General features: G+C 41.9%; 1 protein-coding gene across 1 annotated transcript; it reads right to left on the bottom strand.

The window, feature by feature from the left end:
• Positions 1-4,436: 4,436 nt before the first annotated feature.
• med1 (mediator complex subunit 1) lies at positions 4,437-14,360 on the bottom strand. Its single transcript, XM_083556262.1, has 16 exons — positions 14,208-14,360; positions 13,569-13,675; positions 13,360-13,438; positions 13,185-13,239; positions 12,979-13,111; positions 12,519-12,547; positions 12,348-12,419; positions 12,151-12,225; positions 11,530-11,693; positions 11,317-11,428; positions 11,082-11,206; positions 10,837-10,961; positions 10,249-10,450; positions 9,583-9,678; positions 9,389-9,494; positions 4,437-8,678 (listed from the first exon to the last, which is right to left on the bottom strand). The coding sequence occupies exons 1-16, from the start codon at positions 14,302-14,304 to the stop codon at positions 4,967-4,969; spliced, it is 5,289 nt and encodes a 1,762-aa protein (XP_083412388.1). The 5' UTR covers positions 14,305-14,360; the 3' UTR covers positions 4,437-4,966.
• Positions 14,361-15,307: the final 947 nt, after the last annotated feature.

Here is a 15,307-nt window from a genome sequence, read left to right as displayed (position 1 = left end):
CCCGCCTGCTCACACACACACACACACACACACACACACACACACAACTGATTGTGTGTGACTTAACACAAGACTGCTTCTTTTGCTAAGCTGATCAACTCCCCGACGTTCAAGTGTGTGTGAGAGAGAGATAGAAAACAAACGAAATCCCATCCAGTAAAGCCTCATGACACACAGGTTTATTCTACAGGTGAAAATTTGGTTTTGAACAGTATATATGCTGCTCCTAGATTTAGAGCACGGTTAAGTACAAACAGGAAACGATGTATGACGTTAAGAATATAGACTTTTATTGTGTTACGCTTTTGTTTATTTCTTCATGTAAACTTTTCAACTTTCCTGCCACTCATTCGACTCCCTCAGTCACTCAGATCTCTTATCTACAGAAGTCCTAAGAGGCCATGCGACGATCGTTAATAATCATTCTCTTGTTTTCTCGTGATCACGAGCGAATTTTCTCGCGATCTGGACATAACGAGAGCTGTGTTCTCATGATCGCAACGCCATTTTATCACCAAAACATTTTTCTCATTTTTATTTATTATTATTATTATTATTATTATTATTATTATTATTATTATTTTCTCATTTTAATTTTCTCATTTTAATTTTCTTATTTTCTCACCATAACAAAAGTAGTTTTCTCCTCATCACAATGATTTTCTCGTAATCAGTACTTTATTTTTCCGTGTATTTTCTGTAAACTGAGTAACTCATATGTAAGTGTCCGTTACTCGAGAAGGAGGTTGTGAGTTTTGTAATTTCGTAGCTTCTTAGCACTTCTGGATTTATCTGCTCAAGTTGTGATAGATGTGGGATTGATTTGTATCGCTAGCAATGTTCGCTTTGATTTGCTTGATGAAAATCATTATATATATATATATATATATATATATATATATATATATATATATATATATATATATATATATATATATATATATACAGTAAAACCCTATTGTACGATCAACTAATAGTACAAGCAAACGGAGATACAAGCGACCTTACTCGCAAAAGTTTACCCTATTTTGCGAGCAAATTTCGAAGGCATTAACAAACCCACTGCCGGTTTTCGGCGGAGGGTCACATCAGTTGCTTAGTTGATGACGTACCACTCGGTCGCTCTCGTTGTTCAGTGCAGCAAAAACATAACTTTTTTCAGTGTTATATTTTTATTTCACTAAAAATCTTGAAAAATGTCTCCCAGGAAAATCAGTGATGGTGCTGTGAAAACGAAAGTAAATAGAATTACTATTGAAACCAAGAAGGTTATAAGCGTGGTGCGTGTCTCACAATGATGTTTACATTACGGTAATTTGCGGTGTATTTGTTTGTTAAAATGGGCTACAAATACTTTTGCAGAAATGAGCGATCGAATGAGATCTCGGAACGGATTAAATCACTTTTACATTCATTCTTGTGGGGAAAATCAGTTTAAACGTACGAGCAAATAGACCTAAGAGCAATTTTTACGAACGAATTATCCTCGTACAACGGGGTTTTACTGTACATATACTGTATATACACAGCGCACCCTCGATACTTGCGGGGGTTACGTTCTTTGACCCTCGCGAGTAACAAAAAACGGCGACATTTCGATTCTCTTCTTTTAACGGTTCCTTTTTCAAGGGGAATTGTACAGTACTGTACTGTAAACTCAACAAAATTTGTGAATTGCCATAAATGTTTTCTTTATTACTTTAAATGAAGAATACAATAATGGCCTTTCCGTGGGCTCACCACCTGCAGGAGGGACCGTAAGGGACGGTGCTGTGAGGATTGGGCAGCAGTCGGAGGCGGGGGCCTGCTTAGACTGCTGCCCCCACGACCCGAATTACGGATAAGCGGGAGAAAATGAATGAATGAATACAATAATGTAAAAGTTTTTTCCAAACATTTTGATGTCATTTATTGGTACAAACTGCACTGTGACTTTAACTCTCAAGCAACAATAGGTACACTTAATAATCCATATCCTTCTCTTCCTGTCACCCTCTTCTCTCTTCTCTCTTTCTCTCTCTCTCTCTCTCTCTCTCTCTCTCGCTCTCTCTCTCTCTCTCTCTCTCTCTCTCTCTCGGTCGAGTTAAACATGCTCCTGAGGCTCCAGTGACCACTGTTCCTGCCCTTCTCCCCTCCGTAAATCTTCCCACTTCGTCCAGGCCTGCCTCTGGATAGTGTTCTCTTCGACTGGAGGCCACTCTGTGCAGCTGGGGAAGGTTTGTCATCAACGCCTTGGGTGGTTCCATGAAATTCCGGAGTAAGAATGGGAGCTTTGAGGATGGATTGGACTGGTTGATGTCAACAGTCTCCTACACTGACTCAGGAATACAGTTCGCTTTTGATCATCATCACTGCACCCCGCAACATTGTATACCTGCCACAAATGGACATTCGGTGTAACCCAGATGAGGATGGGTTCCCTCTTGAGTCTGGTTCCTCTCAAGGTTTCTTCCTTATGCCATCTCGGGGAGTTTTTCCTTTACCACAGTCGCCACCGGCTCGTTCATCAGGGACAAACTTACTCATAAAGAACATATTCATTTTTAATCACCGCATTATCTGTGTAAAGCTGCTTTGAGACAATGTTCATTGTTAAAAGCGCTATACAAATAAAAATGAATTGAATTGAAATTATCAGATTTCTCACGAGTTACTCTCCGGTTCCAAATAAGAAGTCGCCAACTATCGAGGTTCCACTGTATACATATATATTATACGCACAGTTTTATGGTAGGAAAGAGGTAAAAAAGTGGCGCACTTGTCCCAAACATCCCTAATGGAGCAAAGCTTTTCACTCACACGGCGAGAAGCTCTTGTCTCTCGGTTGTCAAAGCGGATAACTGTTGAGGTCTGAAGTGACATGGTAGCTCGAAAATTACTCCGATTTGTCTCACCATTCCATAAGCTGGCTGTAGCCTCAGTACAGGATCTGTAAACCCCAGCAAGAACCTACAGCCCTGTGTGAGCATCCCAGGTGTGTGTTTTGTCAATCTGCACCCAGCTGTTGCCAAACAACCTTCTCCCTTCAGTGTTTGTCATCTCAAGCAGGATCTTCGAAAACAGATGGTGGGTATAAACAACTCAAATGCTGTCTTGATGTCTTCAAAATGCGACACAGTGTATCTTGTAGGCCCTGGGCTCATTCTGATTATGTTCTCAGTTGGTGCTCTGCCTTGGTATAGGCCTATTGTGTAAAAAAGGCTTAGATCTTTGAATTCAGCTCATGAAAAATGGGGCAAAAACAAAAGTTTTGCGTTTATAATTTTGTTCAGTGTAAAATGCGTGGGTGCATTTTAGAGTGTATATTCTTGGCGGGTCAAATTTGACCCGTAGCACCACAGATGGCCCTAACCCTAAGAATTTACTGAAATTTTGAATCTACACATCATAAAGTCAAATTGGACCCCAACACAATATAAGTGTTAGCAAGAAATTGTAAATTAATCAAAATCTAATGTGTACATTATCGTTGTTCAGTTCCGGTATCCAGCAACCATTACTGAATTGCACCTCAACAATGATGACCACCCCGATGAGGATGTTTTTTTTTTTTTTTTTTAGAGTTTTTTTAGAATGTTTTTTTTTTTTTTTACCGCTGACTTCGTTATTAGGGATAAACTTGTGAGGTACAAAATAATTTGCACTAAACTTATATTTTCTAACTTTATAGTTTCTATATTTCTGGAATTGAACTGAATGTTTCCTTTGCTGTGGAATGTAATTTGACGTACACTATAGTTCCAATTTTTGAGCATCGCATTCCAAATTTAGTCCTAATACTTTCATAATTCCCTTCACTATTCTGAAAAGATGAACATAAATATCCATAAGCAAAATCTAGTGCATCAGCCACAAGGGTGTTATGAAAGGCAGGTACTGATGTAGGTGAGTAAACCTGGGGTGCAGTCAGCGTTCACATTTATCCCAAAGGTGTTCAGTAGGGATGAGATCAGAGCTCTATAGCAGGAGATCTTCCTCTCCAAAACATGCGAACCAGATCTTCAAGAAGCTCACTTTGTGCACAGGAGCATCGCTGTGCTGGAACAGGTTTTGTGTTTTTAAATAAATGCAAAATTGTGTTATTAGGGGGAATACAGAGGTACAAAGAAATTGTTCATTCCTGGAAGGTGATAATGATATACCGATATGCCATGTAGAGGTTCTCAATAACTACAATTCTTTTTATTTGTATGAAATTAAAATATATAAATAATTGCAGGATGAACATGTGGCAGGTTGTAAGAAACTGGAATTGACCAAAATAGTAACAATTATAATTTATTAATTTATTAAAAAGAGATTATAAACGCTGTAGAGATTTTTCAGGTTTTTATGCTCGTGTACTTTATATATTTAACAAATAATACAAATATAGCTCAGTGGTGACCCCTGTTGGTGATATTTGTCAAACGCTTTCAAAAACACCACACTTCTCATACGTAAAAATGTAAGTTTAATACACGGAGTTTATTTCGATCGTGTAAAATGAAGAAGTATTTACACACGAATAAGGAAATCTGCTTCTTACACTCCTACGAAGTTTAAAACTACAGGATGAAAATGAACAAACACTATTAAAATGTCCAATAAAATAAAAGCGCTTATAAAAAGGCGTAACAAAGGACGAAGACATTTTTTGTGGTTTTTTTTACATTGTCATCATACGGCAGAAAAATGAAAATAAGATCTATCAGGAGAAATAATTTAGATAATAGATATGATGGACTTTTATCGCCACTGTTTGGAAGGTGGGGTTGTGAGGGGGTTCTTATTTTTGCATTGGTAATCGGCGGCAATTCTATAACGCATAATGTATTATTTTCGCATGTGTGGACAGATGGAGTGTCTCCATCTGACTTCATTAAAAGTCTTTAAAAAAAATTCAACATTTAAACTGCAGAACCTTCAGTTGCCAAAACATCATGCGAAAAAAAGAAAAAAAAATGTGTGGCCCGTGGGATCATTTCTATTTGAACGGTTCTAAGTTGGAGCCGGTGAGAGCAGAGTCCATGAGGTCGTCATCCTCAGTGTGCATGTACACAGGACTCGGTCGAGAGACACGTTCAGAGCTGAGCAAAGACATGGAGGGTTCTGAAGACAGAGGAGACCTGGACCAGCTGTCTGCCTTTATTGGATGTGAAGAGGGAACACAGGACATTGTTGATTTCTTCTTCTCCTTCTCTCGATCCCTGTCCCTTTCCCGCTCCCGTTCCCTCTCCCGTTCTTTCTGCTTTTTCTTTTCTTTTTTGTGCTTCTTGTGTTTCTCGCCCAGGCTGACCGACATGTAGTCCTGTGGTGGCTGGATTGGCCTCATGCTCTGATCGTCGTCGGAGCTGGTGCTGTTCTGATGCGATTTCTCTGCCACTGAACTGCTACCCGACTCGCTCTCGCTGTCCTGGAAGAGAGGGGTGTATCCGGGCGAGCGGCTGTGGCTGGGGGAACTGCGGTCATGCTTTGGTGTTGAGCCACTGAAAAGAGGTGACGCTTTCAGGCCTGAAAGCTGGGGGCGCATGGAAGCTTCTGCTGATCCGTCACCAGGCTTCTGAAGAGTTACTTTGGACTTGATGCTTGGAGAACCACCATCAGGTTTGCTTATGATAATCTTAGCCACACCAGTACTGCTCACTCCACTACTTTTAGGATCCATCATCTTTTTATCGCCCGAATTTCCAGATGAAAGAGTTCCCTTGGATTTTCCTTCTTTTTCAACCTTGTCTCGTTTTGGAGGACCGACATTTGGAGGTACCCCCCCACCTCCACTCACGGTATTGCTGCCAGGACCACCACCTCCACCTCCGCCTTCACACTCCTCTCCACCGATGCCACCGCTTCCCACACTCTTAAGTTTGTCTATGACTGCTGTCAGGGAAGGTTTTTTATTTCGGCTAGGAGACTTTCCTTTGGCATTAGGGTTGTTCCCTCCACCCCCTCCACCCCCATATTGTGATTGACCACCAGAAGAAAAGGACATAGAGCCTGATGAAGCGGAGCTGGCAGATGAAGTGGAAGAGGAGGAAGAACCAGAAGAAGAACCACTTCCTAACTGTTTCTGGGAACTCATCCCACCACCAGAAGATTTTGACCCCCCTGAACTCCCACTTCCAGAACCAATTGGGGACTTAGCTTTCGAGGACGGTGGCGTTCCTGGAACCGTTCCTTGCTGATGTTTCATCGGAGAGGAAAGTTTGTCAGAACTCCCAGCCCGAGAGTGTGAAGGAGAAATGTTTGGCTTAATGCTGGGATTTATCAGTGATCCAGGAGGCTTACCTCCTTGGGGCCTCATTTTATTCCCACTGACTGCTCCACTGCTACCACTGCTACCTGAACCTGACATACCATGTTTAGTGATTGGAGAAGAGCCTGGTTTGCCTGAACCCATGCCAAGAGAAGAGCTCTTGGACTGTGGGTTCATGCCACTCCCACTTCCTCCTGCACCTGGTGGCTTAGAACTGTTACCTTGACCCATGGAGCCTTCCATCTTGCTAGTCTTTATTTTTCCTGAAGATGAAGAGGAGTGGGAATGGTGGCTTTTACTGCTGCTCGAGCCACCGGTACCACCAGTACTTCCAGCTGCTGAACTGCTTGAAGTATAACCGCCATGAGAAGACGTTTTGCCACCAGTTAAGGTTTTTGGTATTTGTATTGTGATTTTAGGTATAGGTGGGGTAGCACCTCCTGGTGGAGTCTGAGAACGACCTGAGCTACCTGGAGATTTGGATCCACCTCCGCTCATTGAACCACCAGAACTAACACTCCCACTTGGAGGGGTATAGGGTCGACCCCCAGAGCTGTGTGAAGGAGACTTGCCTTCTGGATCGAGCTTTTTACGCTTAGGTGGTTTTTCTTTTGATTTTCCCTCACTAGATGGTGTACGACTACGCTTCATCTGCTTTCCTTCGGAAGAGCCTGATCCTCCTATCCCCATTCCAGAGTTACCTCCGCCGTTGTCTTCCTTCGGTCTCATCTGCTGCTGTTTGACCTTTACTTCACTACTTTTAAAGTCACTGCCAAGTCCTGCTATACCCATCGTCAGTGGACTCTGTCCACCACCTCCATGCGAATCACTCAAATCTGGCCCTGGGCCTAGCAAAGGTTTCCCTCCTCCACTAAAAACCATGCTAACATCAAAAGGGTCCTTTAGGGAGGCATCAGGTGTGTTCCTGCCATGCGAAGTTGGATTCTGAGGCGTACCCGAAGGTGTATTCTGCTGACTTCCCCCACTGAAACTCTTCACTAGGTCAAGATCCTGCTCTGGACTGGGTGAACTGTCAAAATAGCTTGTATGTGAGAAGGTTCCCTGACCAGGCAGTAACTCAGGATTGAAGTCTGTGTCTGGAAAGAAATTACTTGAGGAGGCATCACTATTTGGTGTAGCTGCAGTAGTGGCCTCTGCTAACAGATCTGCTGGATCAGTGTAGGTGTTTTCATTGCTGTTGGCATTAAACAGATCAGCTTCGAATACTGCACTACCCTGGCCTGAGCTAGAGGAATCCCTTAATGGAGTGTCTAAAGAACCTCCCTCTTCCCCACCCATGTGATGCTGCCCACACCCTTTAGTGGCTGGATCAGGAATATCAGACAGAATGTCATTAATGTCAGGACCAATACTTTCAGAGCTCGAGAGGCGCACCATCCGAGGCAAAGAGCCTGATGGCTGTGACTGAGCTTGACTCTGAGACTGGACGTGTGATTGGGGGTGGTACGACATTCCGGGGCCTGATGGTGGGGTTCCACATTGGCTTGGAGCTGGGGTGATACTGTGAGGAGTGTCCAACCCATCACCTGGAAGATTGACATCAAATATAGGATTCTGAGACGTGTCAACATCCATAGAAAAGAGCTCACGATGAAAGTCGTCTTCAGTGGGAGGGTGTGTGTGATGGAGCTGCTGGCTTAGGCTTCCCATTTGCTGTTGCTGGGATTGCGGTTTCATTCCCATACCTCCCCCGGGCCCCATTACACCCTTATCGGTGCCCCTTGGTCGCTTCTTCTTGCCTTTGGTGCCTCCTCCGGGACACGGCTGACCTTGGCTGTCTGTGCGAGGAGAACCAGAAGAGTTTTGTCTCTCCAGAGGGCTGCTCCCATATAAAGCAGCAAAGTCCTGCGAGGGGTTGTCCTTCAACAAGTTCATTAGCATGGGATGGTTTTTGGTATTGCTGGCAGGCGAGGTGGTCGGTGGAGGGGTCTGGTGTGGCTGTGAGCCAGCAGAGCTCTGAGTAGTGGGGCTAGAACCTACACTACCTGTTATTTTTAGAAGGCTGGTGAGTATTGGGTTCTGAGTCACTTTGCTAAAATCATCTGAACTGTGGCCGTGCTGTGGTGGGAGCTGCTGCTGTAGCTGCTGTTGCTGTCCCATAGTGTCCCCAACTGAACCTCCTTGGTGGCTCATGTTGAAAAACGAACTCATTGCACCTGGGAATTGACCACCTGCACCCAAATTCCCAGCACTACTGCCTCCTGTAGGTGTAGTACCACCCCCTACACCAGGTAGGCCCACACTGTTGCTCCCATCAGGTCCTGTGCCCATCCCCATGTATCCAGGGCTTCCTGTGGGAGGAAGGTTTTTTTTCACCATTATCTCCACAGTTTCAGCTATCAGGGATAAGGCTGGGGTGTCTGCCTGAATCGTCTCCGCCTTGCGACGAATCGCACGCATGGTCACAGGGATGGACATGCATCTGAGAAAGAAGGCATTAGAAGATAACTATTAAATATCTCTGTGATGACACGCTGGTCATATTCCAAATATAGCATACCTTTATACTAGGGTTGCCAAATTCAAACCTGGAAACTTTCCATGGTAATTACCGGGAAATTAATGGAACTAAATTGGGAAATTACAAAACTGCAGGTAACAAGGAACTCAATTGTAGTTCAGAAAGAAATCTTGCAGGATAATCTTGGTTAAAAAAAACAGATTGATGAATGTGTAGGATAGAACTTTTTTTTGCAATTTTGCTAAATTGCATTCAATCAAAGCACATTTACTGCAGGGCTACTGAAGCCACGCCCCCTCCATGCACTGTTCACACATGGCAGACAAAATAATGTCAGAAAATGTCCATCGTAGCGAGTATTCACGTGAATTACTTCCTGCAACAAATTTATACTAACCATTGAATCGAAATGAAAAAATTTTATTTTTACAAATGTTTAAGTTTGAATGCACGTCAGCTTATGACCAAACAAATGTTAATATTCTGCTTGTATATGATATATGATTCTGTTTGTATATAAATTTCCCAAAATTCCCCAGATGAAGTTCCCATGGAAAGTTTCCTGGAAATTTACCACCTTTTTTGCAACCCTACAGTACACACACGCATTAGAAGTCATCACTCGGTGTGAAAGATGAGAAAATGCAGTCGAAGCACGTTGCTGCACTTACCGCTGAACCACCTTGGTAATGAACTCATCTGTGCAGATCAAAGCATCAGACAAGCCCTTATACAGCTTGCACGCTACCTGCCGTGAGTCGATCACCTCCATTACGACTAAGATAGAGAAAGACAACCATCAGTTTATAAGGCGTTCGGTCACTTTGATTGTGACTTCTGAAATTGGATTCGAATGGATCCTTACCACAGACAAGAGACTCGTTGACAGGGTGCTGAAAGGATACGCTAAAGCTGGAGTCTGTCAGTGGACAAACCTCAAACTGCAGCAGCCCTGGCGCATCTACAGAAATAACAGCATAAAGACAACACATTATTATTATTTCTTTTTTTTTTCCTTCTTTTTTCTTTTTTTTAAGGTATTAACATTTGTATGTGTGTGTTCTGATCACCACGACAGCTTGAATTAATTGCCCCAAGGGGATAAATAAAGCTCTAAACTAAACTAAACATCTGGCTTTATAACGCGTCACACATCTGCATACTGCAGGTGAGATGTGAATGTACCTGAACTGGCCATAATGTGCAAGAAACTTGTACATATCTGTGACAGTTCTCATTGTAACAGCAAATATTGATGGTAAATATTGGAATACAATGCAAACTTCATGCAAATCACAGCAAAACACTGATATTCCCCACACACAGTGACTTGTGTAACACACATGGGAGTAGAAGTGTGGAACAGTAAAACAGTGTGTGGACGTGAGGTCAAAACAGGGAGTTAGATATGCGTGTGGCGATGGACACGGGCTTATCTGAAGCACAGTCGCATTAAAAAATTAACCAGGTTCCTGATGAACCACGTTCACACGGGAGCTGCTCAGCAAATCCTTTGAAGCCTCACACTCACCTTCCTTTATGTAGGTCTTTTTGACGCAGCTACCGATCAGGGTGTTGTATGCTGCTTGGTGTCGTATGGTATCCAGCAGCGTGGGTACTTGAGCAGGGTGTCGGAAAGGGATTTTGGAAACCAGAGCTCCCTGCAGAGATTTCCCATCCTGCACTGGGGCATCTCCATTCAGAAAGTAACAGTGCTGCTGTCCTGGCAGAGACTTAAAAAAATATATAATAAAAAAAAGATCAAATGCTGTACAGAAGTATCAGAAGATGAATCGCTGTACTAACAGGTGTGATTGTTGTGAATGTTAATTTCTATTAGTATTCAATTTACAATGTGTTGAAAAAAATTTATTATTTTTAACTAATTAGACAAGAAACCAGTCAGTGAGAAAAAACGAAATTCTTTCATCTTTCAGAAAAACATTAGACAACATTAAAATATAACAAGTATTTCCTGTCCCAAAAAAAAAAAAAAAAAAAAAAAAAAGGTTTTTTGGCCCGACATTGTATCTCGCGCCAAACATTTTTTTACGAGCAAAATGAGCACGTTGCAAAAAAGTGTTTTTTCTTTCTTTTTTTTGTAAATGATATTACTCACTGCGTAAAATCTCTTGGATCGGGCCGACGCTGGAGCCCCGCTGCCACCTTCTTCGCTAAACTGACTTTTAATGATGAGATCATAGAGAGGAGACAAGGCAGGGACTGACTCAAACACTGGGATACCTACAAAAACAAAACAACCTTTTACCACTCAAATACACACAATTTCAACTTGATGAAAACAAGCTCCGCCTCTACAGTGATCTTGCCAACCTCATTCACTGTCCCAGGTCTCTGTCTTACCGGTAACGTTGCCCATTTTGTGAATAAAGGATAGTGAGAAGGGCATGGGCCGCTTCATCTTCAGGTAGAAACACGCTGGAAGGTCGACACAGTTCGAGTTTGACGCAGGAGAAAATGTCGGCGTACTAAACGCGGGGGAACATAAGGATGTGATGGTAGAACAATACAAATAAATCACCCACCATTAGCATGTCATTTTATTCCAAAATATTCCAAATAAATAAGTAAGAATTACCCTTTGTTATCCACTGGGTGAGAGCCGGTGATGAGAGGCGCGATGGGAAGTTTGTAGACAGACGACGTTCCCTCCACAGACACAGACACGGACACGCCGAAAGAACGAGGGACTGGGAAGAAAAAAATGTAGCGAATAGATAAACTGATGGAAGAACTCAAAATAAAACAAGACGGATTGATTTGTGGCACATTTATAAATCCTAAAGCTCACAGGTTGCGTCGGTGAAGTTGAGCTGAGCGCCGGTTCCCTCCTCGAAAATGTCGTAAGGCGAGACGTAGCACTGCAGGGACAGGAGTTGGCCGCCGCTCCTCTGGGTGAGCAGGCCCACGCCGCCGTGCAGGATCGTCTCCACCGTGTTGGCCTTTGTGGCTATCCTGCAAGAAACAGGACTTTTTTTTTTATGCTTTATTATTTTTTTATTTGTCTGGCTGTTGTTTTACTGCTAATTTCTGTTTACGGATTTAGACCTTATTTGTGCATCAAAATAACGAATAAAATATTTTAGAGTTACAGCATTATACAAGATGTGACCCGATTAATCAGCACCGAGAGCTGATTGCTGGAGCTATCGGCAAAAATCCAAAACGATGGTTTTTCCGGGTTCTGGTCTGCTGCCTTTTACGACAGCAACAAATCAGCGACGCCAAGTGCTGCTTGTTTTTGCATGAGTGATGGAGCACAGGACGCTATATTTTATTTATTACTGATAATTTATTAATTAGTATATTTCTTTTAGTTGCCACATTTTCACAATTAAGTACTTTTTTTTGTAATAAAGTCCAGTGCTATTTTACATGGAATTTCTCTTTTTTTTTTTTTTTTTTTACACACCTGAACATGTGCATCATCTTAGTAAGGTCCAGTTCCAAAGACTGCAGGGCCAGGTACATTTTAGTCTTCAGTTTGCTTTATGGGGAAAAAAAACCACAAAAATATAAAGATATTTTTCTAAATATAATTATTACAAACGTTTAATCCAATTCCTTACATTTTTTTATTTACATGTATTAGAATAAACCACGACTCACTTGTCCCCAGGAAGTTTGTACAGGTTCACGAGACCCTTCAGGTGTTTGGAGAACTCCTCAAAGTTTTTCTCTCTGTACACATGATACACACATAAAGCAATGAAACGCTGAACGTGTGATTGTAGACGTCATTAAGCTGATTGACAGCTGAGTCTGTTCACTGTTCCTCACCTCAGATGCTGGATGAGCTCGGGGCAGCTCTACACGAGAGAAAAGGAAGAGTTAAAGGCGAATTCAGTGATCATTAAAGCAACAGTCTGTAACACTGCGGTGGGAAATACAACATTTGAGGTCTACATGCTTCCTTCCTGTAAAAGGAAAACAGGGGAAGCTCTGTTCTAAAATTTACATCTAATGCACTGCAGGAATAGTTACAGATATACAGACACCTTATACATTAGAGATAAACACTTAAATAAGAGTTCATATAAAACACAATTACAAATTGAACCTTTTTTCTTGCATTCCATCATCTTTTCCTCTGTCTATCTCTCTAACTTTATCTGTTATTCCATTTTTTCCTCTTCCTTTAGGCTCTTTTAATTTCTTTCTCCCCTTATCTGTCTCTTCCTAAATGCCTATATGTCCTTGTATTTTCCTCATCTCTCTCTCTCCTCTTGCTCTCTCTCACCGCAGGGTTTTCTCCGTGGTGAGCCACTTTGACGTCGATCAGTTGGCCCATGGTGTCGAGCTGCACTTCAACATAGAACATGTCCGAGGTGATGTAACACTCCGTCTCCGAGGGACTCAGGTGCGACCCCAACCTGCAGGACAAGCGATAAATGGGTGATCATGTGACGTTTCAGCTGGAGGTGGTGTACGAGCAGGGACACTCACATGTTCTGACGGGCGATGGACTCCAGACGATCGGTCATGGACGCCAGGGAGGACACTGAAACGATTATGAAATTTTATCAAATGCACAAGGAACCAAAAAAAAAAGTGTACTTTTCTCCCCCATTTGTATTTACATTCAGTGTCGTTTAATGATGGAAAAGAAAAACGCTTTCACCTTTAAGTGCCCTCTGAAGCGTCTCTAAACAATTGAGCAGGAGCTGATGACCGGCTGAGTTCATTACACCACGCTTTTCCTGCACACACACACACACAACACTTTAGAAGTGTGAAGCTCAATTTGGTACTCGTACTGCAAATAAATGTCTTTCAACACCACAGTTAGGACTTATAGCTCTACACAATCTTCAACACACAAACACACACCATGGCTGTGCGGACGACTTTGCTGGTTTCCAGCCATGGTCTTGAGGCATTGTGTTTGGCGTGCAGCCTCTCCAGCAGAGCGGACACACGACTCTGCTTCTCCGTTTCTGCGCGCACACACACACATTCACTTTAAACAGGTGCAACATCTCACAATCTGCTTCATCCATACACAATACCCAAATTCTACAGGGTTTCTTTTCATAGTGGATCACTCTCGAATAGTTATTATACACCCTACATAACATACTGCACATCAGACAGGGTAATGACCAGGCCTGGTTTTAGGGTTCGACTTCATAACACCAGTCACAAACCAGATTGCTGATGTTAATACACAACATTGAACAACAGGAATACATTTCTCTCTGTCTCCTCTATTTCACTGTATCATAACCCAATCCAGAGTACTGACTATCTTCCACATAGAACAATAAAATATTATTATGTGTAATGGAACAGCTGCTTGTAGAAGAAGCCTCTTAACCTCCAAGAGACACTCAAAACAAAAACAGCTACCGCTAACGACACCCAGGGGCTAATGCTAGTGAAGTTAGCAGGCACAGCCACAATGAAAAAACACGCGTTTGTACACAGTCGCGCAGCAGCCGCTGTAAACCCTCAGTCTCTGCCCCGTACCGGTGCCTTCCTCCACTTTAACGCGGTCCAAAGCTGGTTCTCTGGCGGGACTAACGCCCCGGAGCGTAGCCGCAGCCGCTGCAGACGCCACCGCCATCTTTCCGTATTAAAGCGTCGCGTTCTGATGACGCAGCGCGACGGCCGCGCTCCGTCGCGCTGTTGTGACGTAGAACACAAGACTCGGAGGCGACAAAATTCCTGTTAAACAGGGATTTGGATGTCATTTGGCAGCAGGGGGCGCTATTTTACAAGATACATTTACAGGGAGAATATTACATGAAGGAAAAAATTATTGTGTAGATTTATTTTACTTGTGTTAGATAAAAGATAACGAACAATTTATATAAGTCGAATACTGTGTTTAATGAAACCATTGATAGATAAATTGGTTAATGTATGTTTAAGACTAATGATTTAACCAATAATGTGACCTCTTTATTGATCAAACCTTTCATAATGACAGATCATAAAGGAATATTTATTAAAATAATATGGTAAAAGATAATTCAGTCAAAAAAACATAGCTGTTATTGGAAATAACAGAACAATTTTATTTGAAAATGAAGGTTTAAAGGAAAATATTAAAGGTATTATTGAAAAATATAGAAGAGCTGCAGATTTAAAAAATATTGGTAATTATTGAAGTTTGATATTAGAAATTTGCAATCAAAAACTAAAAAAAGAAAGAAAGAAAAATGATTTATTGAAGATATTTTAAATGTATTTAAAAAGAAAAAGGAAGCTTTCACCGATTGCGATTTACAAAAAATTTGATTTATTGCAATTTGAATGGAAAAAGGGGGGAAAAAAACATAAATATTTTGTTGGCCTCGACAAAAAAAAGTGTTTTTTTCCTCCATCTCAAAATAAAGAATTAACAATAAATAAGTAGATAATTCCTCAGTTATCTCAAAATATGTTGCACAGTTTTTTAATAATCTGTATTCTCCCATATCAGCTTCTTCCGGCGTTGATACTTTTCTAGATAGCTGGTGAGTGATACCAAAAAACTAAACCAGAACATTACTTGTTATAAAGAAATAGACATTGAAGAGGTCAAAGAGCGCATGCATTATTTTTTTTTGTATTAAAGACTAACA

The sequence above is a fragment of the Silurus aristotelis genome (assembly GCF_946808225.1).
Source record: "Silurus aristotelis genome assembly, chromosome: 12".
NCBI classification, from domain to species: domain Eukaryota; kingdom Metazoa; phylum Chordata; class Actinopteri; order Siluriformes; family Siluridae; genus Silurus; species Silurus aristotelis.
The sequence above is the reverse complement of the archived record's forward strand: the minus strand, read 5'-3'. Positions and strand labels throughout refer to the sequence as shown.

What these genes read in the sequence shown, in the direction of transcription:
- med1 (XM_083556262.1), bottom strand. Translation starts at nt 14,304, where the DNA reads ATGGCGGTGGCGTCTGCAGCGGCTGCGGCTACGCTCCGGGGCGTTAGT. An exon ending in TCCATCGCCCGTCAGAACAT is followed by an intron (nt 13,112 to 13,184) that starts GTGAGTGTCCCT and finishes CTTGTCCTGCAG; the next exon opens with GTTGGGGTCGCACCTGAGTC. An exon ending in GATCCAAGAGATTTTACGCA is followed by an intron (nt 10,451 to 10,836) that starts GTGAGTAATATC and finishes TATTTTTTTAAG; the next exon opens with TCTCTGCCAGGACAGCAGCA.